At 37.0% G+C, this 26,346-nt stretch overlaps 1 protein-coding gene across 12 annotated transcripts in view; it reads left to right on the top strand.

Annotated features, from left to right (window-relative positions):
* Positions 1-1,274: 1,274 nt before the first annotated feature.
* The window catches only part of CENPW (centromere protein W), a 157,414-nt gene continuing 132,342 nt past the window's right edge, over positions 1,275-26,346 (top strand). For 6 of the 12 annotated variants that reach the window (XR_011049353.1, XR_011049351.1, XR_011049348.1 and 3 more), the window contains exons 1-3: positions 1,308-1,498; positions 6,541-6,654; positions 11,090-11,436. Coding sequence is in view for 1 of the 12 variants with exons in the window: in XM_068413854.1 (XP_068269955.1) it covers positions 1,409-1,498; positions 6,541-6,654; positions 8,369-8,395 (231 nt within the window). In the remaining 11 variants the exon portion in view is untranslated. Of the gene's footprint in view, positions 1,499-6,540; positions 6,655-8,368; positions 9,405-11,089; positions 11,437-12,898; positions 13,010-16,460; positions 16,802-23,126; positions 23,836-26,346 lie in introns of those variants that run through there. The other 6 variants (XR_011049357.1, XR_011049354.1, XR_011049355.1 and 3 more) reach the window with 6 other exon arrangements.

Genomic DNA, 26,346 nt, shown 5'->3' with positions numbered 1-26,346 from the left:
GCCGAAAAACTCCATACCTCAGTATGAAATCCTGACCCCTTCTCCAACTAAGTACACACAGTCCAAATACAGTGAGAATGCCAAGCTACAGGGGCCCCTCTGTGGGGAAACCTGTATTTCAGTCAGCAGCATCCGTCAGCCAAAATAGAAGTGTAGGGACAGATGCTACAAAAAGGATGACACGTTAAAGTGGTGGCCGATTTCAGAACGTGTGTGTGTTTCTGTGTGCAATTACTGTGTGCAATTTCTGTGACACAATATGTGTCAATGCCATACTTGTACTTATGCAGTATTTTATCCGGATTTACGTGCAGAACATAACTATCACTCTAGGCTCGTTTTAGTGGAGGTTTATGGCGCTAATTAGGCGCCTGGTCCTGCAGTTCACTCAGACTAGGCCATTTGCTGTCACATACTCCCAGCAGGGTCGCACAAGGCAATGGAGAGAACAAGCGTGTTAAAAAACTCCCTCAACTTCTGCAGCAAATGAATTCTATTACACCTGGGAGATGATTGCCAACTTAAAATCCACAGGTCCTGCTCTGAGGCTTGTTTAGGCAGCACCACACCAGTGCCTCTGACTGGTGCCATGTTCCCTCCGTTTTGGGAGACCTCTGCACTGGCAGCAGACAGGTCTGAAGGCGAGGTGAAAGCAGCCAGGAAACTGCCACGTCCATTTTCTTCCTTGATTAAAAAAGGCCTGGGTGGAGGTTTGGGGAACTTGTTAAAGGCAGAGCTAAAACGAAGTTTCAGTTAGCTCACAAGGGATGCGCTCTGACACGTAGGTCCTTGCGAGGGGAACGACTGCAGCAGGGTCCATCTGGGCGCCCTTCACAAACCCAGCACCAGCCCGGGGAGCTCTTCTCACCCCGCGGACGCAACCCCCGCGGCGGGGCTGTAACTTTGGAGCCGGCAACCGCTGTCGTTGGGACGTGACCGCCTCCGCCTGCCAGCAGCGGCTGGGGGCGAGGGCCGGGCCCAGCGCGCCCGAGGAGCTGGGCAGAGCCGCGGGCCGGGACCGCTGCCGGCGGTACCCACGGAAGGGCACGGAGGCGCCGAGCCGCAAGCGCGGGGGGGGCGGCACCTCTTTCCCTCTCGGCTTGGCCGCGGGGGGCAGAGGTGCCGCATCCTCTCCCGCGGCTTGACGCGGTTCCCAGCACAGCGCCTGACCGCCACCTGAGCACCGGGGGCGGGAGCGGGGCGGGGCGGGGCGCGGGGGCCTCCTCTCCCCACCGACCTCCTCGGGGGCGGTACCGCGCGCGGCCGGTGGGAAGTGCGTCACGGCGGGCGCGCGCCTGCGCCAGGGCGGCGGATTCGAACGGCGGAGGGCGGTTGGGCGGGAGCCGTTGGGGCCGTTCCCGGCGGCGGCGGCGGCGGCCTCAGCGGCAGCAGGAACAGAAGGAGGAGGATGAAGCGCACGGCGCCCCGCAGCACTTTGCGGAAGATAATAAAGAAGCACAAGCCTCAGTTGCGCCTGGCGGCTAACTCCGACCTGCTGGTGAGGAAGGAGAGGGGCGGGCGCCGCGTGTGCGGCCTGGAGTTGGGTGCGAGCCGCTCCGCCCCTCAGTGCTGGCCCTGGCAGCCTCCAGCCTGCCCTCTCCGAGCACAGACCGGGGTCAGCGCCTGCTCCAAGCAGCCGGCTGCGGTCCCCAGCCGCTCGGGCAGCGCGGTGAGCTCACAGGCGGGATCCTCCAGCTCCATGGGTGCTCCGCCGGGGAGCCTGGGGTCGCAGCGCAGGGCCGGGAGCAGTTGTGCTTTTGGCCATGGCGGGTTGCTGGAGCTGTTGTGGTTGCCGTGAGGCAGGTGTCCTTAAATAGGGACATTTAGCCTGTAAATGTTTTATCGCTTGAAAGACATGGGTCGATGTATGGTGCGCACTGGAGCACTTCGGAGTTGCTGGGTGTAATGGGGTGTCAGGTTACTACTCACGGTGTTTCTGCAGTGACCTACAGGCAGAAGGGAGGCAAAGTTTGTGGGGAGACAGACGATTGGTTAGTCTAATAGAATACTAATAAGTAGTGATTGCAGCATTCTGCTTTGCTGGTGGCTACTGTATTGTAGTTTTCTGACAGTGAGTTTGGGGATTCAGGGGCAGACTGATGCATAAATGTTGTGTCACTACATGTACGCGTTGCTGTTCAAAGCGTTTGATGTAGCCGAACTGAGAAATAGGAATTTGGATTATGTGGCTGTAACGTGCAAATATTTGTTGTTTATGTAGAGCAGCTCAGGTGTAGAGATATCAATCAACTGAATTCTGATTAATTAGTTGCAAAGCTGTTAAGGCATCTTGAATGATAATATTTTTGTAGAAGGCCATCTAAGTAATCTGTCCAAAACTAAAAAATGACAAATCTTGTTAGTACTCTAATGAGGAGAATAAGGTGATGGGATCCTGTTCATGGTTTAAAAACACCTACCATAAGGGTGTAGGGATAACAGACCCATATCAAACAAGTTTCAGAAAACTGAGGCCAACAAAGCTGGCTTCCTTCTGACCTGCCGTAAGGGATTTGTGGCACAGGAAGGATTTGTCTCACCAAGAAATTACTTTACTACAGCAAGGAAACCTGACTTCAAGACAGCTTGTGGTAGCTGCCATATTGAAAAGAAAAATCTGTGCATAAAAAAATATTCTTTGAACTGACTTAAGAGGCTTAACTTGCTTGACTGTCATGCCTACTTGTTTTCAAGTGTTTGTGATTCTCAGAGCATTAATGCATACTGTGTACTAGTGTGGTCCCTGACTTGAATTGTGAGTCTATGTTTCACATGTGTGTAAAAGTTTTGTCTTGCAGCATCTTGAAGGTTTGTATCTGGGTATATGAAACTAAATGTAAATATACAAAATTAAAATATAATGAGATTATTATGAAAGATGGTAATTACATGAGAGGGTTTACATTTGAATGTAAACAGTACATATTTTTCTAATTGGTCTAATAAAAATATGGTCTCTTCCTACTGCTTTTGCTATCTTTGGAGTATTTGATGGACTAAGGACCTGGTCCCTTGCTACTCATGCTCAGACCCACTCAAAGCTTACTCAGTGGAATGCAGTAGTCGACTAATCAAACTCACACAATCACTAATAAATTTTTTTGTAGGTGTTAGTAACAGTTGGTCTGTGTTTCCATGGTCATGTTAATTTGGCTTTGAGGTAGTGTAGCTGTCTGAAAAGGGGTAAGTGGAACATCCCTTCAAATCTTGGCCATTGGTTCCCATCTCTTCCTTGTCCTGGCACTAGTGTTCTGTGGGCTGCAAAGACAATCAGTGAATTGAATTGACTGAAGGTAATGAACAACAACAATCTGATCTAGCTTACAATATGGCTATGCAAATACTCATTCCAACACAAAGGATGAGATGAGAATGAATTTTAATAATGTGGTGGAAGCTTAGATTATCTCTTCTGGTGATGTCAAGTTAAATGGCCTTTAATGTTAGGAGGCTTGGCTTTTTTATTTTACATTTAAACAGGAACGTCCAGGGTTGGCGATGGTCCATGATGTTCTTCAACTAGGCATGTGGCTAGCAGCTCTTCAGTTCTTCATTTCTATGAATAAATAATCAACACAGCTGGAGTGTTTTATTTAAGAAAAAAAAAACAGGTGGGGGTGGGAGTTTAGTCCTGTAGTTAGAGAAGTAACAAGTTTTGAGAGTATGTTTTTTAGTGTCTCTGTTATTCCCTACAAACCTTGTAAGAGTGATAAGATTGCATACTATAGAAATTTATATAGTAGCTGCCTTAAGATGAAACCATGTACATTTTGAGCAGAATGACTGTCTTCTGCAGGCAAACATAAGAATTGACTAGTTCAGTTTCTGGGCTATCTTCCTAAATGATCCATGCTTTATGTTTGAATCTGCTGTGGTACTTAGCTAGTCCAGGGAGGAGGTCTGCCTACCTGGCTTATGACATAATCAGATTGTTTTCCTTTTCCTGACTTTAATTGATTTTTTTTTTTTTTTTTTTTTTTTCCTTGATAAGCCAATGTCTTCTTATGTGATTGTTACTAACAAGTTTGAAAGACACAAGAATTCAGCTAATTTTGTTAAATACCTGAATGGAGTTTCTTATTCACTTTTCAGATTCTTTTGATCAGGTCTCTCTTTGAAATTTGAAGCTTTGTCAGTACCTGTTTCCTAAGTGTTAACATCTTTCTCTGTGCACAGTGTAGCTAACAAATTCCATCAAACTTTCTCAAGAAGCTATTTTATTTTTGAAGGAATGTGATAGTATTTTTGAGTGAAGAGATAAGAGTAGTGTTTAAGGTTTTTCCAGTGCTCTTGGAACTCAATTATTTACCTTTTTGAAAATAAGAGGTAAACATTTTAGGACTGAAGTTCAGATATTCCCCCCTGAATGATCTGAGAAGAAAAAGCTGCAGACTTTGTTCTATCTTGAAATTATAGAAGAAAAGCAGGAACTTGGTTTTATGCTAGAAGAGCAGGTTTGAGTTTACATTGCAGAAAAAGCTTAGAGTATTGCATTGAACGACCTCTTTTTTTTTCCTTCATTATTGGCATAGAATGATGAATAAGTGTACACTGAAGGCAAAATATCAGTCTAAAGAATTGTTCTGAAGTTACGACAGCAAAACAAAATTGTGGACCTTCTCCCTAGTATTCATTAGTCCTGTTGAAGAGGTGTGTGGAAGTTGCTCTTCAAGCCATGTTGTGAGTTTTTACATAGGTTCTTAGAACTTTACAACCTTTCTTTTATGGGAAATAAACATTCTGTTGTGTAAGGTGGTTTTCATGGATAGTTCAAAACTATTTTTAAATTTTATGCAGAGGGACAACAAGCGTAGTAAGGCAACGTCTTTAAACAAATGTGGTGTCACTTGGGTACTTGTCAGTAACTGTCCCATTCATGGTAATCAGTCATTCTGGCTTTCATTAGCCTTTCTCAATTGCCTTTAATAATCTGGAATATTTATTAACATGTGTGCTCTGTTGTGGAGTGCTCTGATTTTAGTTATGTGACTATGTTTAAATCTATAGGAGTTCAGGGGAAGCTTCTCCACATGCAGGAATTCACTCTGAAAATGGGAAAATAAAGGTACAGTGATTCTGAGAGAAGATGCAGTTTTTAAAGACAGTTTTAAAGATCAACGCTTTTGCCTTTAGTTATCTCAGCAGGAAGACTTGCAAGTATGGAAGCTTTTGTTCTGCCTCCCTCTTCTCTCCCACATTGTTTCTGGAAATCTAACCTCCATCTTGATAAGTCTAATAATGAGAGCTCTAATGTTGAACACTATTTTAGTGCCACTGCTTGATTCTGTTGAAGATTATTTCTGTGTGAGTAACTAAAGACTAGTTTAAAAACGGCTTTGATATTTTGTTAAATAAATCTGCAAGAACATCTGCTTTTTGTGTAGTAGATGCTTCTGAATGATGCCAAGTATTATGTAAATTTATCTATTGCACGCTGGTTTTGTTTAGTTCAGGAGATTAAAAATAACCCCCTAAATTGCTTGTCATATGAACACTGAAATGCCTGTCCTCTAACGGATTCTTTGTGCTGCAAACCCACTGCCAAAGTATTTCCTATGAACTTTAACTTGTAGCTTTCCTTGTTATATCTTTCTAGGCTTTGCAGATCAGGTATGGCAGAATAAATGTATCACCTAATTCATATAAATAAAATTTTCATATATTTCTGTAATATTTTTCTGAGCTCTTGATTGGAAAAGTGCTTTTGTACACTTTACATAGCAGAGTTAGTGTTGTTTGAAAGTTTAATTTACAAAAGGTGCGATTACCAATTTTCAGGTTGGACTATTAAAATAGTTTACATAAAGTCTATAATGCTAGAGGTTTGTATTATAGGTCCCTGTTTACACAGAGGTGCTTTTGGCTGGCAGTTTTTAGTGCAAGTTGGAGCAGTTCCTTGCCTGCTGAAATTTTTTGCTGCTTCTGTACTAGCGGAGCAGCATTCTGTGTTGAATGGGATATACTGCCTTACCAGTTCTTTTCATGTAAAAAGGTTAAGTGATGAGCTACAAAAAAATGGATGGAACCTCCTGACAGTGGAGAATTTAATGTTCTGGAGAAATTAATGTCAATGCTTCTTTGCACTGGAAAGAGGCAGAAGTCCTTGAACTTGTCTGTGGTCCATTTGGTGATAAGGCAGGGATGAATTTGCTGTTCATTAAAAGTCTGGCCGTTGTAGTCGCTGAGAGCTGACTATATTTACTAGTAATCAAAAAGGCTCCTTATTCTCTGATATTTATGTTTACATTTTATTATAAAAAACTACTAATAAAAATTAGATTTGATTTTTGTTAGAGCAGTTGTTTGTATGATCATTTCTAGAGCACTCTTATGATTTAAGTACACTAAATTTAAACTATATTTACAAGAGTCTTGCAGTAAGGAATGTCTTGGGAATTTATTAAGAGAGCACCTTTCAGGAATTTGGAAGCAGTCTAATATGTGAATCCTCTGTCTCAAACAATGAACCTCTAAAAAACCAAACTATGCTTAAACAGTTTGAATCCTTCTTGATTTTTTTTTCCCTTTTCTCTTTGAAAGGTGCATTTGAACTTCTTGCTGTTTCTCCATCGGCTAGCAGAAGAAGCCAGGACAAATGCTTTTGCGAGCAAAAGTAAAATAATTAAACCTGAGCACACTATAGCTGCAGCAAAGGTAATAAAACTTTTAAAATATTTTTCTTTTTTGTTTAATGTAAAATATATTGTGACAGCATATACAAAAGCTTTCTGTGTTAGTGTTGATATGTTTTTATTTATAGTCCAAAACCTGCAGAAACGTTTAATGTTCTTTAATCTGTCATTGGCATAATTCACTGTTACCAAGACATCAAATTAACCATCCTTGCCCTATTAAACATAGCCCTTTTTTTTTTATTATTCCATGTTTAAATTCATAGTTACAATATGTGGGTAAGTCTACATAGTAGTCTGTCAGCAAGCATCCATAGGCTGAAAGCCCAGGGAATAGGAGCAAATTCCAAAGTTGGAAAATATTTATTTCGGATGATACTATATCAAGGAAGCATGCTGTCTTAGCTTCAGTAATATAAATGAAGCTTTATGGAACAAGTGCGAAACAGTTCACAAAGAGGTTCAAATATCTTACACCTTCAGTTCTTACCAGCTTAGTCTGAAAGATGTTTGAAGTGACTTCTTGCAGCGTTGTGTGGATCCTACTTGAACAAACAGATACTTTGAGTGATGTTGTATTCGGCAAGGGAAGAACTAAGGGAGGATTAAACTGTGGATTGCTATATGGGTAGTTCAGCATAACAAAAATTGCTTTATGAATACTGTGAAGGAGGAATGCTTTGCATTACAGAGCCTGGTAAGTTTTGTGTACATGCAAAAGAAGGGAAAAAGGAAGGCGTTATGCAGCTTTCTCTCTCTGGAAAGAATTTGAGTGGTGTCAAAGTATGACTGAAATCCTTTTGTATTCTGTAGCTCATTTCACTTGCTAGGATATGTCTGCTTTACTAGTTTTCATGAAGAAACTCAGTCTCTTTAATTTGTTGAGTTATCTCTCTTCAGCCACCTACTACTGCTGTGCAAATTGGAAGAACAAAACTCGATGTTATCTGATATTTGGGTCCTGTGGCTTCTGTTTATCTTAATTTTTTTTTTCCTCTGGTGAAATGTTTAGTTTGATACTTTCTATTACTATAGTAACAGAAATATATACAGGATGTGTAGAGTAGCCAAGTGAATGTTACAGTTGGAATCTTATGCATCTGTAATTTCTTTTTAACTGCAATCTTAACATTATTTGAACATTTTTGTGCTCCATTTATTTTTTTTAAGATGAGAAGAAAGGAAAAACTGCCTGTATTTTAATAATGTTAACACTTAAATGGTCCCACTTGGGCTTTGAAGTTCATTTTTCAACTTAAACTCCAAACCAAAAAATGTCCTTCCAAGGGTCTGGGCACTCTTGATATAGAAAGAAATAAGGCATTGCAAACAAAAATTGAGCATAGTAGCTGTGTAATTGCAAATCTTATTTTTTTTTTTTTTCTTTTTGTCTAGGCCTAATGGAGTAAGAGACTCAAGGAATCTGCTGAGGGCTTGAGAGCACTATTGCCATTTCTCAGCATTCATTTTTAAAATAAGCCTTTTATTTTACAGAATTCTTGGTTATGAGTGTTCTTATTTAAAAAAATATTTTCTGATACGGCATTTTTCTGTATGCTTTTGCTTTATTTCTAACCTTTTCCCTAGACTTTTACTCTTGGTGACTCTACTCTTGGAAACAGATTGTTTGGCTAGGTGAACCTTTGGTCTGTGTAGCCAAGCATTTTGGATCTCTTACTGCTGCCTGGATTATAGTGATAAAAGCAGTGATAAATATACTTTTTTTTTTTTTGCAGGTTATTTTAAAGAAAAGCAGAGGCTAGAAAACAGACCACGGGAATTTCAAAGCATGTTTTTCTGTGTTTTCTTACTAATGTGAGATCCTGTGAGCCAGCTTTTGCACTTGTGGAAGTATTTAGTTTTATTAATGTCTATCTCCTGACTGAGTATCTTGCTGTTTCTTTAAGAAAAAAAAAATTTAAGAATCTTACAATATATATTTCCATACACTTCATGGATAATTTTAAAATGTGTGTCACTTGGTCATTTAAGACTTTTGATGTACCTTATTTCTTCCATAATAACGGAGGAATGTCTATACCATATTCACTCTTCAGGTACGATGTGTCATTTGTTATTCGAAGTGTGAAACTTTAAAGGAGAATAGTAATAAAAATGCAGATTTCACTAAATCCATTATAGATTATGCAGTTCAAAGTAGGTTTACTAGCTAAACAGAATCTTGGCTTTCAAAACAATTGCTGTAGAAACTAGTGTATTAAATATCTTGGCTTCAATTTATTTATAAATGTCTTAATATTTTTAAATGACTTTGAAAAGTAGGCTAAAACTTCTGTGTTCTGGGGAAAGTATACATGTTTTTTATTTCTAAATCATGCTCTGAACTGTGAAGCTGGCCTATTTGATGTGGTATATGAGACAAGTTGGTGGTCTCTAATTCAATAGGTGTGGACAGATGAACACTATGGAAAAGATCTGGCACAGCTAATGTTTTTGAAGTTAGTTCCTGTACAGATAGTGAAGATAAGTTGGCATGAGTGCCAAGCTACTTCCTCCCCACTTTTGAGAGTCATCCTAACTTGTCAGAAGTCTGGAAATGTACATTATATAAAAATATATTTTTAAATTAAAATCATATTCTATTCCTAATCTGATATTTTTAAACAGTTGCTGAACACTTTGCTTAAATCTTTTAATAAGGATATCATTGAATCTCACAGTTTGAGCTCATAATAGTTTTGTGGAATATGTGGTAGCCGATCCTTCATATGCACAGTGAGCTATTCTTAAAATAAAGAATTTTTAAAAACATTGTGTATTGAGTAGTTTAATTTTGTTTAACACATTACTGAATATATTCTAGAAACTCAGCAAAAAATAATTGCATTTTATAAATATTTTTGTACTCGAAGGAAACTGGAGCAATGCCAGAACTTCTAATTTCATATCATGTCCATGTACTTTTTAAAATCCTGCACAACCTGGGAAAAGTCATCCCTTTACAGTATGCAAAAAGGAAGGATGACTCTTCTGCTTTACTTAACTCATAGCGCTTAGTTCAGTCTGCTTCTTGTAAGGTTAACTAGATTCCTTAGTCTGCATTTTCTTCTCTTACTCCCTTGGAATCCAAAAAGAAAGCTGGGAACGTACATGCGTAGAGAATATTTGGATTTAATAATCTGAAGTATTCTTGGGAATAAGGGAGATCTAACTATTTATATTTTTCTTTGTAATTACTGTCCATAATTTAACAAATTTATTGCAACACTAGATTTTCCTTTGTTAGAAATGTTTATCTTAATTTTTCCCTGAAGTATTTTCTCATAGTCTTGTATAATCGCATACCTTTCCTTATTGTACAGTTGTTTGAGTGCTGTAGCTTCTTTTGGAACTTTTGGTGTCCTGTTTAACTTTTTCTTTTTTGATTTGCCTAGGAGCAAGATCCACTCTGAGCTTAGTGGAATGTTTTCATTCTCATGTAGATGGATGATCAGCTACCATTGGGGAAGGGAGGCAAGGAAGGGTTAAAATCAGCCACCAGTGTACTCTTAAAAATATTTTATACAGTGTTTTTGGCCTGTATTCATGGTTAAGAAAGTCCCTTTGTTTTTTTATAGGAGAGGGACTTTTTTCTATAAGCCCTGAGAAGTTTGAGTCAGAATGTGTCCTGTCACTAGACTGCCAGTATTTTGTGAATGTTTTGTAATAGCTGAAGCAGACTGGTATTCAGAAGACTTGAATAGCTTGGCAGGTATTCAGACTTCTCTCTTTAATTTTCAGTAAGCATATATTTAAAGTTTATGTGATTGATGTAGTGTGGGTAAGCATTCAGAAATATACAATGCTATTATATTTTTCTAGTATCATCTTCTTGAATGTTCACCGTAAGGTTAACTATATTCATATTTGGCAGCTCTTCTGTACTCCTTCGTGTACAGAACTGGTCTGTTCTCTACCCAGTACTCCTTACTGGATTTTTAAAATCAAGATTGTTGTCTAAATACCCATGAACACTTCCAATTAATATAACCTTGGAGGATATACTAATAATCTGTTTTCTGTTGTTGAATCTATTTAATGAGAAAACATTGAAGCGTGTAGTTCTAAAAAATGTCTTTTTAAATTAGATCTGTGGTAGAGGGCCTAGTGAAGTTGGGTTCTCTATTTGAATTCTTGTGTTGATACTCTGCCATTAGGAGGAAGAAGGCAAGGATTATTGAGGGAAGAGTCATGCTGATGTATTAATAAGGTGTCTCTTCTACTCAACTGTTTTCATGAAACATTGAGAAATTTAGTGTTCAGAAACCATTGATACTATTGACTCGCTATTGAGTTTCCTCTGGTTTTAAAGGTAAGATTAAAGAGATTTTGGGAAGGAGAGGTGCTCAGACAATACAATTATGACTCTTCATTTCCTCAGGAAAGCAGGAGAGAAGGCCTAAAAAATTAAAGGCACACTGAGACATCCAGTTTTTCCATTTTCTGTCTTTTTGCAGATTTCCCAGTGTTCTTCTGTTTCATGTCCTACCCCACTCTTTCACTATGATCATCAATGAGAGAGGGAAAAGTCAAAATGAAGAAATAGAAGAATCTGACAAAATTAATTCTGGTGGCCCTTGTCTTGGTTTTCAGCTTTTCACGTAGCTAATGTTAGTCCCTGGGCCAGTGAGTGGTGTCACGAGTGATTAAGGCGCAAAAGAAGAAGAAAAATGTTTATTGATACGCAGGTGACTACGAGGGAGGAGAGTGTTTTCCCTTGTGGGGTGCTGCTGCTGCTGCTATTTTTGTTTCATCTCATGTATGGAGTGACTGATGAAAGAGCATCTGCTGTTTGCCAACTTGAGTAAGTTCTCGGGAGGTGTGTGTACTATTCTAGCTCTCATGGTCACATGCAAAGCAAAGAGAGTAGTTGTGAAAGCATTAAAACTAGATTCATGCATACTTTTGTTTTAATTTGTAGAGCATCTAAGTTTATTATTTTCTGAGTGGTATAAATCACCTGATTATTAGGTTTAAAACTATTTTTAAAAAGTGTTAATATTAAGGATGGTATGTCAGTGAAGGGTAGATCTATGGAGAGATCTAGCTGTTTAAGTCCTAATGGAGTCAACAGGAACGTATGAACTTATATACTTTTGTGGGTCAGGGCCCAAATAATCCCTGTTCTATTTGAATCTAAAGTTATGTTGGATCATTAAGTCTACTGTTTTGATTCAGAAAATCAACACAGGTACTAGAGAGGACATTTATGGCTTGGAGTTTCATTGTGCTTGTATGTGAATGAGTGCATGATTGCTAAAAAAGAATCTTAAGTTGCATGATACAAATAGTAAATATTCTCTGGCTATAGTGATACAGTAAAGGAAAAAAAATCAGAAATATGTATGCTGTAATAGGAAAATTCTTTTTCTGGCCATAAGGTGGGGATAGAGCAAAAACTGTCTTTTTCTTCCCTGCAGTAACTTCACTTTAGAGAAAATATTCTGTTTATTCCTACTAAAAAGTTTACTATAGGTTGTGACACTTCCAGATATTTTTTGAAGACTACCAAGCCTGCACTGCTGACATATGTAGGGCAATTAATGTTTAAAAAAAAATTCCCATTCACATCAAAAAAGGGTGTTCTGCTGATCATTACTGAGAGGGTAAAAGTTAGATATGCGAGGCTTTGGTGAATCTTGAAGATTTTTCTTTCTTTGAAGCTCAATGCTTCAGCGTCAGATAGTTTTCTTAGTTAATAGGTCTATACTTATTTGTACTAATAGCCTTGCTTTTAGAAACTGGTATGTTCTATGGGCAGTTTTGTGCAGGAGGCTTTTGTACAGGCCTTAACTATAAAACATGTAGCCTGTATTGGTTGAATTGCTGACTCGGCATTCCATTAGTCTTTTATCGGCTTAGAACAACTAATGATAGGGCATTGTAACTCCAAAATACATAGGATTTTGAGGTGACTTATGATTATGAGTATATATTTAGAAGGTGTGACTTATATTTCAAGTAAAAGTGCTGATTACAGTAAAACAAAATTCCTTTTTCCAGAGCTGTAAAGTATATGTCAAATTGAAGTTCTTCAGACTGTTTCAAAGCACTGTGTGTAGTTGTTTTTCAGTTCAATATACTCTATATATATGATTTGGAATATAGACTGATATGTTTTAATGATACTGTACTTGTAGCTGCTGCAGTAGCCTACTTGGAGATGACAAAAGAGCATAAGAGAACAAGTTTCTTACATGTTTGAGTAGTTTCAGTTCTAGGGTGAGAAGATGCTGACAGCATTTTTGTTGCAATTCTGTATTTAGCACAACTTTCTGGAGAAGTTGGTGAAGAGTCTTCCCGCCTGACAGCTCGTGGTTCTGCAGACGTAGTCAGTTGGAATTCATTCATTTACTGTTTGGTGAATAATGTTGAGGGTATGTCAGTTTCTTTGCAGTCCACATTCATCAAATTCATACTGGCTTTGGTACATAATATCCTCCTGTGGGATGGGTTATTAATGTTATCCTGACCAAACTGCTGAAAGATCTTTTCAGGTCATTTGATACCTGTAAGATCAAGTTTCTTACTGAGAAGGTCACTTTCCTGGGGGAATGATTTCAGTGCATGGAGAACTTGGTAGAGCGTAGAAAAACACCTAAACAGCCCTAAAATTACTTCTGGTTTACAAAAGAAATGTAGACACAGCCTTACTACTGGGAAATAATGTGATTGAAGCAGTTAAGTAAAACCAAGAGCACTTCCTACAGGAATAGCTTGCTCTTAACCTCCTAGCACTAGGTCAGGCTCTACCAAAACAGACTCCTATTTTGTTTCCTAAGTGTGTAGAAAGCAGAGAAAGAGACATATTTTGGCAATCGAAAAGATCCTGAATCAAAATGTATAAAGGGTGAACACTTCCAAATAAAAGTAAAAAGGAATAGGGTTGGATTAGCTGGAGATTCTAATCCCTTATATTATCAGGTTTAAATTGGTCTAATTGTATTTGTGCTAACCTCTAAAATTGGCAGCGTAATGTGAATTTTTTCATTTGTTTAACTTCAGCAGGTAAGTACATACAGCAGGTAAGTATACACATTATATAACTGAAATCAGTTTTAATGAGATTTGCTGAGGTTTTATAAATAAACCAGATAAAGGAAAACATTTAAGTAACATGTAAGCCAGTTTTTAAAATTCTATTGCATAGCTGAAATCTTCTTAGTACAAGCAAGCCTCTAGTCCTAGCTGTTGGAGGATACTTACAGGGTAAAAGCTAAAGTTAACATACGGGTGGTGGATTACTTTTAAACGTGTTTAAATTCTTTATTCTTTAGTTTGTTTTCACTCGACAGAGAAAATTATGTGTGTATAATGCTGTTTCCAAAATTGGTCAGCTGTTTAAATATTACTGATTTCTGAAGGTTGGTTAGAAATTAAAAATGAGTTAAAGACACACCCTAATTTGAAAAAAAAAAAAAGAAAAAGAGGGGAGAGCAGTAAAGAAAAGGGAAAAGTTAGTGCACAGCATAGTAAATGATTGTCTGGCCAACCTTAACTGTGTTTATGTAGTTTCACACTTTGTTTTTCACATGGAAGTTTAATTGTGGGTTCCCACACTTTCCAGATTTAAAGGGTTGGGTTTTAAGGGAGAAGGGCAGTAGTTGTCATGTAGTCTAAGTAACAATGCTCTTCTAAAACTTTTTCTGATGAAGTTAGTGCTGTGTCTGTTCAACCTGAACAGCAGCTTAACTAATGTTTTCTGGGATATGGGATATCTTCTTCCTAAATCATCATCAGAGTTCCACATGGTAGTTAATTTAGATGGTACTTTTCCTGTTGTCTATTCTGGAAGCTTTTTCCACAAATTCATATGAATAAGCCTTGAAAATTAGATCAGAAGTGGACAAAAGACGTTTATCTTGCTTGGTCTAAGAGCTTTACAGGAAACTTCCATATTAACTAAAATTTTGCAAAATATGTGACGGTATATGTAAATTAACTTATCTGCTTTTCAGTAATTCACCTTGATTTTGTTGTCCTTATTGTTTCCCTTTCTTTTTCTGGATGAGACTGGAGAGCATAGTGAAGTTCTGTTTTAGGGCAGCTACAACATTTAAAAATCCACTACTGCCAAAAGAATGGATTAAGTATCAATTTTCTTTGAAGGCACAGTTGTATTCTTTATGTGAATTTGGGCAATAATGCATTTTTCATTTAAATGTTTTAAATAACCAGTGGGTTATTCACCTATAGATGTTTGTCATAGATTTGTAAGTGTGTGTATATATATATGTATATATATATAAAAGTGGCTGCAGAATTAAGAATGAGAATCCCTCTTTACCCCTATTTGTGGGGTTTTTTGGGTTGGTTTGTGTTTTTTTTTTTGTGGGGGGGGGGGTGGTGGTGGTTGTTTTTTAGTGGAAAGAAGGGAAAGTTACCAAAGATGGTTAACATGATGAATAGGCACTGTAGTTAGTACGAGAATCCTTCAGCAGTCTGTTGGCTTTGAAATGTGTATTGACTTCAAGAGAATTTAAGGAAAAAGCCTCAAAGGAGCCCTCAACAGCTAGGTGTGAAGATTTCTTCTCTCTTTGACTGAAATTTATAAAATGGGAAGGAGAGAAGGAACAGTTGGCTAAGAATGGTTCCAAATAGGAAAAGAACAGTCTAGCCCCATCACTGGTATTATTTCAGGTTTATACAATGTCTTGCAGACAAATGATCTGAAATTAGTTTGAATCCACTGTCTCAGAAGACACCTGTGCGAAAGAAAATTTTCAAGTTTCAAAGTCAAGGCAGAATACAGCACTTCCCCTGGTCTCCGCTATTGTGGCTCTGTGGCCTGTGCTCTCCTGCTAGCCATGGGTGTGTGAAGTAAGGATCTGCTTCGGGCAAATACCCAGGTCTTGGGAGACACATTGCTGTACCCATAACATCCTGGGGGAACTTCTTTGGACACCAGTACTGGAATGGCCTTGGTGTCTTTCCACATGATTCTATGGCAGGCCTGCTGTGGAGAATTTTCTAGTTTTTTCTAACCCTCCTTGTAGGTTTTTCTGTGCTTTTATGGACATTAGTATAGGATATTTTAATTAATTTGCTTTAGGTTATCCTAAACTGTGAGCAAAATGCAAACATTAAATGTTCCCAAAAAACAGTCTTCAAGGATAAATGAAGCATAGGAGCTAGTAGCCCTTACACAAGATTTCTGAAATATCATTGCTTATTTTTCCCTGTTCACTTTAATTTTTCCGTATATATGTAGCATAAACACAAACATTGTGAAGTTATGAAAGCAGGACGTAGGGTTTAATGATACTTTTTGTTGACTGCAACTTTTGAAGTTAAGTCTCAACAAGGTATGGAATAAATTACTGCCTTAAGAAGGTGTTAATTGTACTATAATTTTGTACCTCCAAACACAAAGAAATTTTATTGTTAATGTTATTGTTCATGCTACCATGCCTTATGTTGAACTTTTCTTGTTTGCTAAACAGCTAGCTGGCAGTGCAGCTATAGCCAAGAGTTGGAAGAATAGGCAATATTAAAAACACAGGATGAGTGCAAGCACAGCAGTTTTACTTTGGCATATTATTTTCATGAACCTAGCATCTTTTGCAAGGTTTTCTTGGAAAGGTGTTTTCTTTTTATTTCCAATTCATCTTTACTTGGGTAAAATGGATGCTTAATTACACTGAACTTCTCCAAAACAAACGTTCATGTATTGACCTGAATTGTACCTTGGATATTTCTGCTAACGTGTTTTTTTCCTGCTTCTTGCTTGCCCACTTTCACTCACAAGGGAAGAGGATGGGATAAGCTGGATACTCCTTTCTTCTAAGGAAAACTCTTCTAAGGGCTCTTTTTTTTTTTTTTGTGAAGTTCCTGGTGAAGCAGAAGGCCCTGTATCTCTAAAATGATGTCTTAGAAATTTGGTGATTTACCAAGAAGGTATTATTTTGTCTCTACTAATTATAATTTAAAACATTTGTTCTGATGTGTAAAGACCTCTGCACATACTGGATTTTATGTATACAACTTTTAAGAAATTTAGTGGTGTGTGGTTTGTTTTTTTTTTTTTTTACAGTTCAGAAACTCTAGTTATTTTCTAATGTATAAAACTCCAGATGGAACTCAGACTACCTGGGGCTATGTTTTATTCTCTGAAGAACACATCAATTTAAAATATTAGGCTACTCTCTGATTGAGAATGTAGAGGATTTTTGTTAGATTATTTTAAATTTTTGTTCAGGTTTTTTTTTGTTGTTTTGGGGTTTTAATTTTTTTTTATAACTACAGGGGCTCATAGATATTTTAAAGCTTTTTTTTTGCTAAATATTTGATATCATATTCCTTTATTCAAGCATGAAAATCCAATTATGACTCACATCCCAAAGAAGTCTTCCAGTTTCCATAACATTCCTAATCTTCTTAATTTTGAAGACAAAGCAGAGTTTCTTCCCAGTATTTTCTGTTCCTCTTTTTCCAACCCCTAACTTCAATGCTAAAGGGAGGAGAGGAGAGAATGGTTGCAGTGTTGCAGAACGTTTACACTGGAACCTAAGCAATAATACCAAGAGTTACCAGGCTTTAAATAATGAAAAGAGTAGGTGAAACAAATGCTCTGTGTTCCTTATCAAACTTAGATGGTCCTTTGGGGAGACAATTCACAAGATGAACCTTTGTTAGCAATACTGTTGCTTTTGCTTAAAAATTGTGGAAATGCTTCTCCACCCTTCCCCTCAAAAAAAAAAAGCTGTTTTTGTTTTTTAATCCTTATTAGCAAAAAAGAAGAAAACAGCAGATCCCATGTAAACACGAACAAAGACAATTTAATTTCTTCTTTAGTGTGTTAATTATTGATTGAGAAACATTTTGTTTCATTTTCTTTATATTTTTTCTCTGGGGAATACATATTCTTTTGAGAAAACTTCTAAAAACTAGAAGCTGAATGTTTAAAGCTGTACCACAACTGGGACTTTATAAATTGTACTAATATCAGTTTGTTAAAAAACAACATGAAGTTATTGCAGAAACAAGCAAAATACTCCTAATAGTAAAGAAACACGTTTGAAATACCAACTTTTTTCAATTTTCTCTTGCAAATTCCCTGTAAAATTATGTTTGTTAAAAAGCTTGTGTATTATATTTTTAGAGTTTAGTAAGTTTAACTCTTGTCTGCATCCCTCTTGAAAAGAAATGTGGACCATGTTTGAGACATAATTTGTGTAACAAAATATCTTTATTTCTGAGTTAATTTAATTTTTACGTGCCTCTGTTACAGAGGAAGTATACTTTTAATAAAAGTCATATGTTTAGAGCAGTAATTTTTGCATTCAACACAAATTATTTTTATGTTGTTACTGTTTGATGTGAAGTCTACATTTTCTATGAGTAAACTTCTAAGCACTTACAGTATGGATCTCATCTTACTATATCAGTACCACTGTGTTACCAATCACTATATTGGAAAGAAATCTTTAGAGGTTAATATCAAATTTTGAGCAAAACTATGACTGTACACTCACAATCAACCTAGGCTTCTTGTAGTATCCTTGGAAACCCAGAGAAAAATAGATTTCAGTCTGTTCTTGTAATTTCCCATTTAAATAGGATCTAGCACCACATGAAACACTTTCCTGACCTTTAGCTATGTCAGAACATGAAACAGAGGAGGAGGATATCCTATGGTGTATAGTACATTAAGGGGATTACCTCATCAGCATGAAAGGTCCATAACTAATCTACACCAGAAACATGCAAACTGTTGGAGGAGGACATTCTTGAGGATATAAAGAAACACATCAAAACATTTTCTCTGAGAGTTGTTCAGCATGTAAGTGGAGCAGCCAGCACGGAAATGTTTCTTCGGTGTCAAATTTGTTCTGTTTCCAGTGGTTTTTGTTCATATACATACCCACACTCCCAATTTCAAGGCTAAGAAGGGGTTGATAAAAGACACAATCAAATTCTTCTTCTTATGGAAAATTAAACTGGGGGGGAGGTTGTTCCTGGTATTTTCCTTACAGTAAGAAGCAAGGTTCTCCCTACTTTAGTTGTGGAGATCTAATAACAAAAACGTTGCAGGAAGTAACTGATTAAGAGGGAAGCAAAAATTTTTTTTTCAAACTCCCTAAACTGGTTTCAGATTGTACCTTTACACTAATTTAATGTCTTTTTCTCCAGTCTGCTTGAGCTTGTATGAAGCCAGTAGAGAAAGTAATTATGAAGATTCAAGCTCCAGCACTAGGCAAATAAGACGCAGTTCTACCCATCCATTGCCCACAACCCTATAACTGCTACTGTGATAGACTTGCTGTAACTTACAGCATTTGTATTATTTTAATAAATGTTTTTCTCTGTATAATCTTTTCTAACACAATGCTTGGTGATAGATCTGAAAAAATGACCAAAAAGTGTAAATATATTTTTCCAGAAATAAAGAGCTCATATAAATGAGTCAACCCAAAGTTTTCTTAGCCTTGCTTAAATCTTGCAAATAACATGTTTTTTAAATCTTTGGGTTTGAAAACCCTGTTGCAATTTTGTGTGTGAATCCTTGTTTGAAAGTATTCCTTGTTATTAAGAGAAAAAAAGAATTGCCAAAAATTGTTTAAATTATCCTTATTAGATCACAGTAATCCATTATTCAAACATGTGCTAGAATTGTTGGCTCATGTACATTACAATATATCCCTTGAGTAGAAGAGCAAGATAACAGGGGAAGGCATCCTGAGCAACTAAAAAAATAATTTTTATCCTGTTTCTATATTTTTCCATTTCAGGTATCTTTTTTGGTTTCTTTGATAAGAAATTAGATTTTGTTACCCTATAAGACTGTCTCATGTGCTGATTGATCAAAATTTGCAGTATCTCTGAAATTCTTGTCATTAACCATCCATTTTAATTATATTACTTTTCAACAGCAAATGTATCTTTTTAAATACTTTCTTGCAGCTTGCAGTACTGTAAAACATTTTTGAGCAGATAATTCACAAACTTTTCCTTCTTTACCATGAATTGTTGATGAATAATTCAGTTTCTTCAAGTATATTCACCATGCAGAATTGTTGAATATTCTTAGTGAGTCTTGGTTTTTAGCTCACTGCTCAGCTGTCTGTTTTTGCTGATTGCTATTTGAAAGCCAAGAGTCTAATCAGCCAGTTTGCATGTTATGTTTCTTTGTTCTGATTGAACATACGTAATAATTCTGAGCTGGAAGCTTGCAGAAGACAAATGTAAACATGTCTTTCAGTAAACGCTTTCTGAAGTGTGCTTGAATTGCTTAAATCCATATTCCTGATGATAAACTTCATTTCATTAACTTGGGAAAAGCTGAGCTGAAATATATATTTTTAAAAATCTGAATTAACACTTGTGGAAAATATTTCATAGTAGTTGATTGGTCCTAGCTGCAGAACTATATAAATGTAATAAATAATACAGCCTTGCTTAAGTTCAATTATTTTTTTCTGTTCGAGTGAAATACCATATTTGTACAGAACATAAGTAATAGATGAAAGATTTGACCAAGTGCATTGGGGAAAACCCTTCCCCTTAAGAAAAAGTCCAGGAAGAACAGATGTAATCTCCAGTATAAGTGGTTCTAAGAACAGAAGCCCTTTGATCTGAAAGGAAGCCAACTACTGAAAATTTGCAGACAAAAACTTCTTTACGATACTATGCCCTCAGTTATCATTTGGACAGGCAAGCTACTTTCTCTGTTATCTGTTCTGCAGTAGGAGCCAAATCTTAGTTCAACTGAGGTAAATAACAGAAGTTATTAACATTTAAGAGATCAGTGTTAAAAAATGTAGAATTGTGTATCTTGTCCCCAGTAATAAGAGCCATTCTTGTCACTGCCTTTAAGCATTAGATTTTCTTAGGGGCTCAGCTGACTGGGCATTGCAGTTGCTGAAGGGAAATTATCAATTGGCTGAGGTGAAGAACTTTTTAGGTGAACTTTTTGTAATGTCATCATTTTTACTTTTTTGGGATTGTTAATATCTTTTTATTTTGTCTGTAGGTACGTTCTGGGCCAAATTTTTCCCCACTTAGACTAGTGTAAATCCGAAGTCATACAAAGTGATCTACACTGCTGAAAATGGGAGCAAGATTTTCCCCCAATAGTTTTGACTAGTGCATCTTGCTCTGAAGCGCACTTTCCAGACTGCACTTAATTTTTCTATGATACTCGATGTTAACTAAGAAATAGCATCTGTACTACTGCTAAATGAAGGGTTTTGAATACTAGGCTTCCACACTAGCAGATATTTTTGGCAAGTGTGTACCTTTACCGCAAAGTTGTTGCTATTATGGGATTGTTTTAGTCATATGCTGAAACTCATTTTCTTAAATGCACTTTTAATTCTTTCTTTGTTTTGTTTTTATTGTTTGCATAAGAACACCACATGCTAATTCACCACATGATGTGTATGCACAGTCCAAATATCACAAAGTCAGTTCCAAAGTCCAGACATTTACCAGTCTCCCTCTCATAACGCACATAATGGCAAAATCCTTATTCCAAATTCAAGTCAGCCAGAACTTTGGAGTATCTTCAGAGTAAAATACTTTTCAGAACAGCTGCAGGAATCTTGATATATAACCCACAGTGGGGTGGACATAACCCTTTAATACTGAAAATATACTACATAATTTACACATGATGACAAGATAAACGTTTTTATAAGAATTTCTTCAAAAGAAGAAGGAGTAAGAAAACAACTAAAAATAAATAGAAACACTTTCCTGTTCTTCTAAGCCCACGTCGGGTACAGCCATGATGGCAGCCAACACCTTTTTGGCACAGAGCCCTGCCAGTTGCTTCATCCCAAATTCAGAGAGACACAAAACTTAACTCCTCTTCTGGAACTTTTCCAGCTATTTTGTGAGTTTGCCTTTCTGAGAGAGGCTGGGGTAGGAGAACATATAATCCTTTTCCTCTTGCTTCCTGCTTGCTAATAAATTGAAAGTGACATAGTCTACAAACATACACTTGGGTCCCCTCCCTATTTTGCGGGATTCCTCAAAAAGCATAAATCATCAGAAACTTAAGTGTTATTAAATATTTTTATACCAATTATTTTGTCCAAGATCCCACAGTTCTGTTATGTAAAGCAAAATTAGTGCATTTTACAAGTGTTCACTGTATTTTATGAGAGCGTATTATAAGCCATATAAAATAAGCTACTTAAGTTAATGTCAAGGGGAAAAAACTTTTTTTGGAATTTCCTAGGATTTTACATGGCTAATTTTGCAGTAGCGTACATCCATGATTTGATAAGGGTTTAGTGCATAACCTTTTCAACAAATTTGGTCTCAGTGTGTGTTAAGAATTCAAATGCAGATTCTCAAGTCCCAAAGGCTCTCTGCTATACACAGCAAAGTGAAAGATATTTGATCTGTTTCTCTAGTTCACTGAGGTCCTTGTATGTCACTGCATCAACAAAAAGAGTTAAATTCTAGTCACGTGGGACAAACAAATCTGTGATATCTCATCTTGCTTTCCCACATCAAAGGTCCTAGCACAAAGTGAAATATGAGCTGCTGAATGGTATCTTGGGTCCAGTTGACATCCAGAATATGGTAAAACAGGTTCAAAATTTCCCTTACCTATCACAGAAACATTAGGCTGGACAGTCTTCGTAGTTCCCCTTTTCTTCCTCACCTTTTCAGGTGAAGCAGCAGAGATTATGTCTACCCCCCCCTCCAAAAAGTCTTGACTTGTTTTTTCTAAATTTTAAGCTGACTGGCCATTTATGAGGGGAAGAGTGCTATTCCATAATATTATTTAATATTATTAAGGAAATCTGGCATGTGTCCAAATTGGAATCTTTGCAAACTTAGTGGAAAGGATGACTGGCTTTACCCCGACTCCCACACTTCCAACCTTTCATCTCCTGATATGAGTGGATTTTTTGAATGCCAGAAGGTTTTACAGTCCTTTGTAGTGAGTAGAACATCTTCATTTTGCCAAGATACATCACTTTGATATGCTTTTGAATTGAATCATAATTAAAGCAAGATACGGTCTAGAAGAGAGGTGAGTCCCATTGGGATCTATTTCTCATCCTTCCTCTGAGGAGTATGACAATTGTGCTAGCTACGGGGAAGCACAGTCGCTCTTCTCAAGCCAAGAAAGAAAAAATTAATTTGGTTTCAATAAGAGGTGCTAGAAGCTGTCTTTTGTTTAGTTACATACAGGTGAATTTTATTTTAAGTCCCCTCTATTAAATATAGTTCCATGATGTCCTGGTTCTGTTTCGCTATGTATCCAGAATATCTGGAGGAGTCTTACGATTCTGTAATGATGAAATGACTAAAGCATTGTTTCTTAATTTCCTGTCAGACTCGTTTTTACCAGATTGTTATACTGAATGCACTAGGTTTCAATTATATGTTACGTTTTAGGTTGCTTAGGTTATCCGGCATTGTATTTTCTGATTCATGTGGAGGATCTTGCTGTTAAATATTTCATATTAATACCTGGTTATCTAAATGTTTATGTTAAAATGAATTTAGTCTTTTTTTTTTTTCACTTTCTAGATACTATGAGTGCTAAGAACATTGTCTGTTGTGAGAAGAAGTATGAGGAGCTTGTCCTATATATGTTGAGAGACTGGGTTAAAAGGCCAGTGCTTTCAAGCCTTCGCTCCTAAAACAGAGGAGTGCCTAAGTCAGCTTTTGGATGTGTTAAGTGGGATTTTCCCAAACAGAGCATTTTAAAGATGGGTCTAGTCTACATTTGTTTAAGTAAAATATGCGTGGTATATAGAAAAGAAATGGTGGAAGGATGGCGACATAGCAAAACATTAATTACGATGGAGTAAGCTATGTTACAAATTTCTTTCATCTTACTGTAAATGTGATGCAATTTACCTTTCTGCTGTTTTGATTGGTCTGACATTCTCACTGTAGCATGAAGCCAGTTTCAAAACTTTCATGGATTCTGTCTTTATTAAAATATTATCCTGCTCTATCTAATTTGTTTTGGTAAGTTTAAATCTCTCTTTAAAAAAAGGCCATATAATCCTATACTTCCAAATATCAGTTTTATTGTGTTAGATTGTTCCAAAGCAGAAGGAAGGTTTTTGTTTCAACCTTAATTTTTCTCATTTGATGTCAGTTTCAGCCCAGGCGAACTAGTAGGTTTGTTGATCCAGTTTTTTTCAAATTTTAACTAATAGTCCATTTGGAGTTGGGTAAATGTTCTTGTTTTTAAAGCAAATGCTACAGAGCCACAAGATAATTGGATTTCCTTGCTGTATTCTTTTGATTTTATGACTTTTTTCTCTATAAACATAGAGGAAGGAAATAATCGCAAAACAAAATATTTGGCAAAAGTGTTTTAATGAAATTAAACAGCATACATTTTCAGTAAATCTCGGTGCGTGAAGGTTCTTTCTCTCTCTTTCAGTTAAGATATGCAAAGGATTGGTAGCTGAATGTTCTTAGTGCTGGGGCTGAGCTGTGGATCTTGCTTTACTAAAAAAATCTCAATTTTAGGGCTCTGCTAGAATTCCTGAAAGCTTTTAATCAGAGCCGGATATTGAGATGGATATCAAGTTAGAAGAGATCAGTTTAGCTTATAATCCCCTGTAAAACGTTTTCTTTTTGTGCTTTACTTAAGCTTGTATGTCTGTCTTGACTTCTGTGGGGTGCTGGAAAGTACAAGAAAGAAGTAAATATTAATTCTGAATCTGGTCTGGCTTATTCAGGCAAAAGCCCCATTAGGAAACATAGTTTTTAATCATAGGTATTTAAGTGAATCAAAATATTCCATCATCTACCATTCTTAAAGCCATACCAAAATTGTGATATGCTATTCGATTTCTTTGGGGTTAAAAATATTAATAAAAATAGTAATGTTTGACCCAATGAAAAAATTTTCTGATGTTAGACTCCAGCACTTTGTGTACTATCATAAAGATTAAGTAGATGGCTCATCATTCCCAGAGACTGCTAAACTTGTAATATGCTGAAGCTGCAAAACCTTATACCCGTTTTGAGGTTTTCATAGCTACTGTAACTAAACATATTAGATACAGCAAGAGCAGCTGCATTAAAAGCATTACTGGAAGCAAGTTGAAAATGCAGTAGTGTCCTTTTCTAAAGAAGTTGTATCGTTGTTACTTTTCAGTGGGCATACAGAAGCAATGGATTATAAAATATTGGGAAATAACTATCATTACAGATTTCTTATTGAGATAATTATTTTTGTCCTTTTAGAATTATTTAAACATATGAAGCAGGAACTCTGGTCATATAAATGCAGACTGAAACAATTCTTTTAACCTTCCCACCTCTGAAAAGCTTCCATAATCAAATCAAATGCAGTTTTCCTGGAGGAAGAAGGTCAAGCTATATATTTCCAATGCACTGAGCATGTTTTTTTCAGAGAGAAGGAAGAGCTTTGGGTTATACACTAGTCATTACCTTTCACATACAATGCAAAGTCTTTATGCCAAACAGGTGTAAGAAAATAATTGGGCCACTTGCACACTGCGTTCTTTATGATATCTAAATCCGCTATTTGCAGAAGTATTCAGATATTTTGTAGTGGGAGAATGGTCAAGGAAATAGTAAAAGTTTGAAAATATGTTTCAGGAATTGATGGTATGAGAACCAGTAAAGAAGGATGAGAATTATTGTTTGGTTCCAGAGGAAGTACTATTAATATAAGGGAAATAAACATTCAGTAGAAGAAACTAGCGCAGTCCTGAGTCTTTCCTAAGGAAGTTTTAGGAGCAGGAAAGCACAAAAAGAGAAAGCTGGTGTGAGTTAATGTCAGGTTTTATGTAAGTTCAGGGGAGGGAGGAACAAGTGTGGAGAAGGGAACAGGTGATGAGGAGCAACTCTGCTTCAATTTTTGTACAAAATTTAAAAATCTTTTTGATTTGTTATAAGAATAATAAGTTGGATAAGAGGCTTATTTTCCCCTTGAACATTATTTTTCATTTGATAGAAATTATCAGTTCTGCTTCACGACAAAAGCAGGCACATCATAATGCCGTTATGATGGCGTTACTTTGGTGTTTTTGAACAGAAATCTTACAAAGAGATTCTTTCCCTTGATATTTTCAGTCACGTATTCCAGACTTCAGTGGGTCTAATAGGTAGGAGTCAACACCAAGATTTGTCGGGGCTTGATTGGGTGAGGGATCTCCAAACATTTCCGTTCTGATTTTCAGTCTACCTTTCTGGAATTTGTGGGTACAGTTCACAAATACATATTTTTCAGCTAAATGTAACGTTTTCAATCAGACTGTGCAGACTGTGGGATTAGGCTCTGTTTTGAAAAGGGTAAGTATCTTATCTCCTGTTATACTTAGCTGAAAGTAAATCAGAAAAAAATTCAACTTTAACCATTTTAAACCAGATGATCCTTTTCATCTGGAGTAAGTTTATCCTTAGGGGGGACTACACAGTACAGCCCTTATAGTAATACCTCATTAAAAAACATGTATTGAATAACCACATTTTCAAAAGAAGCATTTCAACTGATTGCAGAAATACAGCTGTCCTTGCAAAGTCAGCATGCAAGGGAGGATCATGCAGATTAGCACAGACATAACAATGTGAGCCTTTTGGGTCAATTTGAGAAAATGGCAAGAGTCATAGTGGCTGGGTGCGCACCTATTCAAGGAGACCACATAATCATTTCATCCTGACGTATCATTTCATCAGCATGCTAGTATTTAAGCTGCTTTTTCCTCCACACATTTTACTCACCTAGTTACAACTTTCTTTGGACAAGTAAAAGGAT

This window comes from Nyctibius grandis, chromosome 1 (assembly GCF_013368605.1).
Source record: "Nyctibius grandis isolate bNycGra1 chromosome 1, bNycGra1.pri, whole genome shotgun sequence".
Classification (NCBI taxonomy): Eukaryota; Metazoa; Chordata; class Aves; order Nyctibiiformes; family Nyctibiidae; genus Nyctibius; species Nyctibius grandis.
Note: the sequence above shows the minus strand (reverse complement) of the source record. Positions and strands in the feature narration are given on the sequence as shown.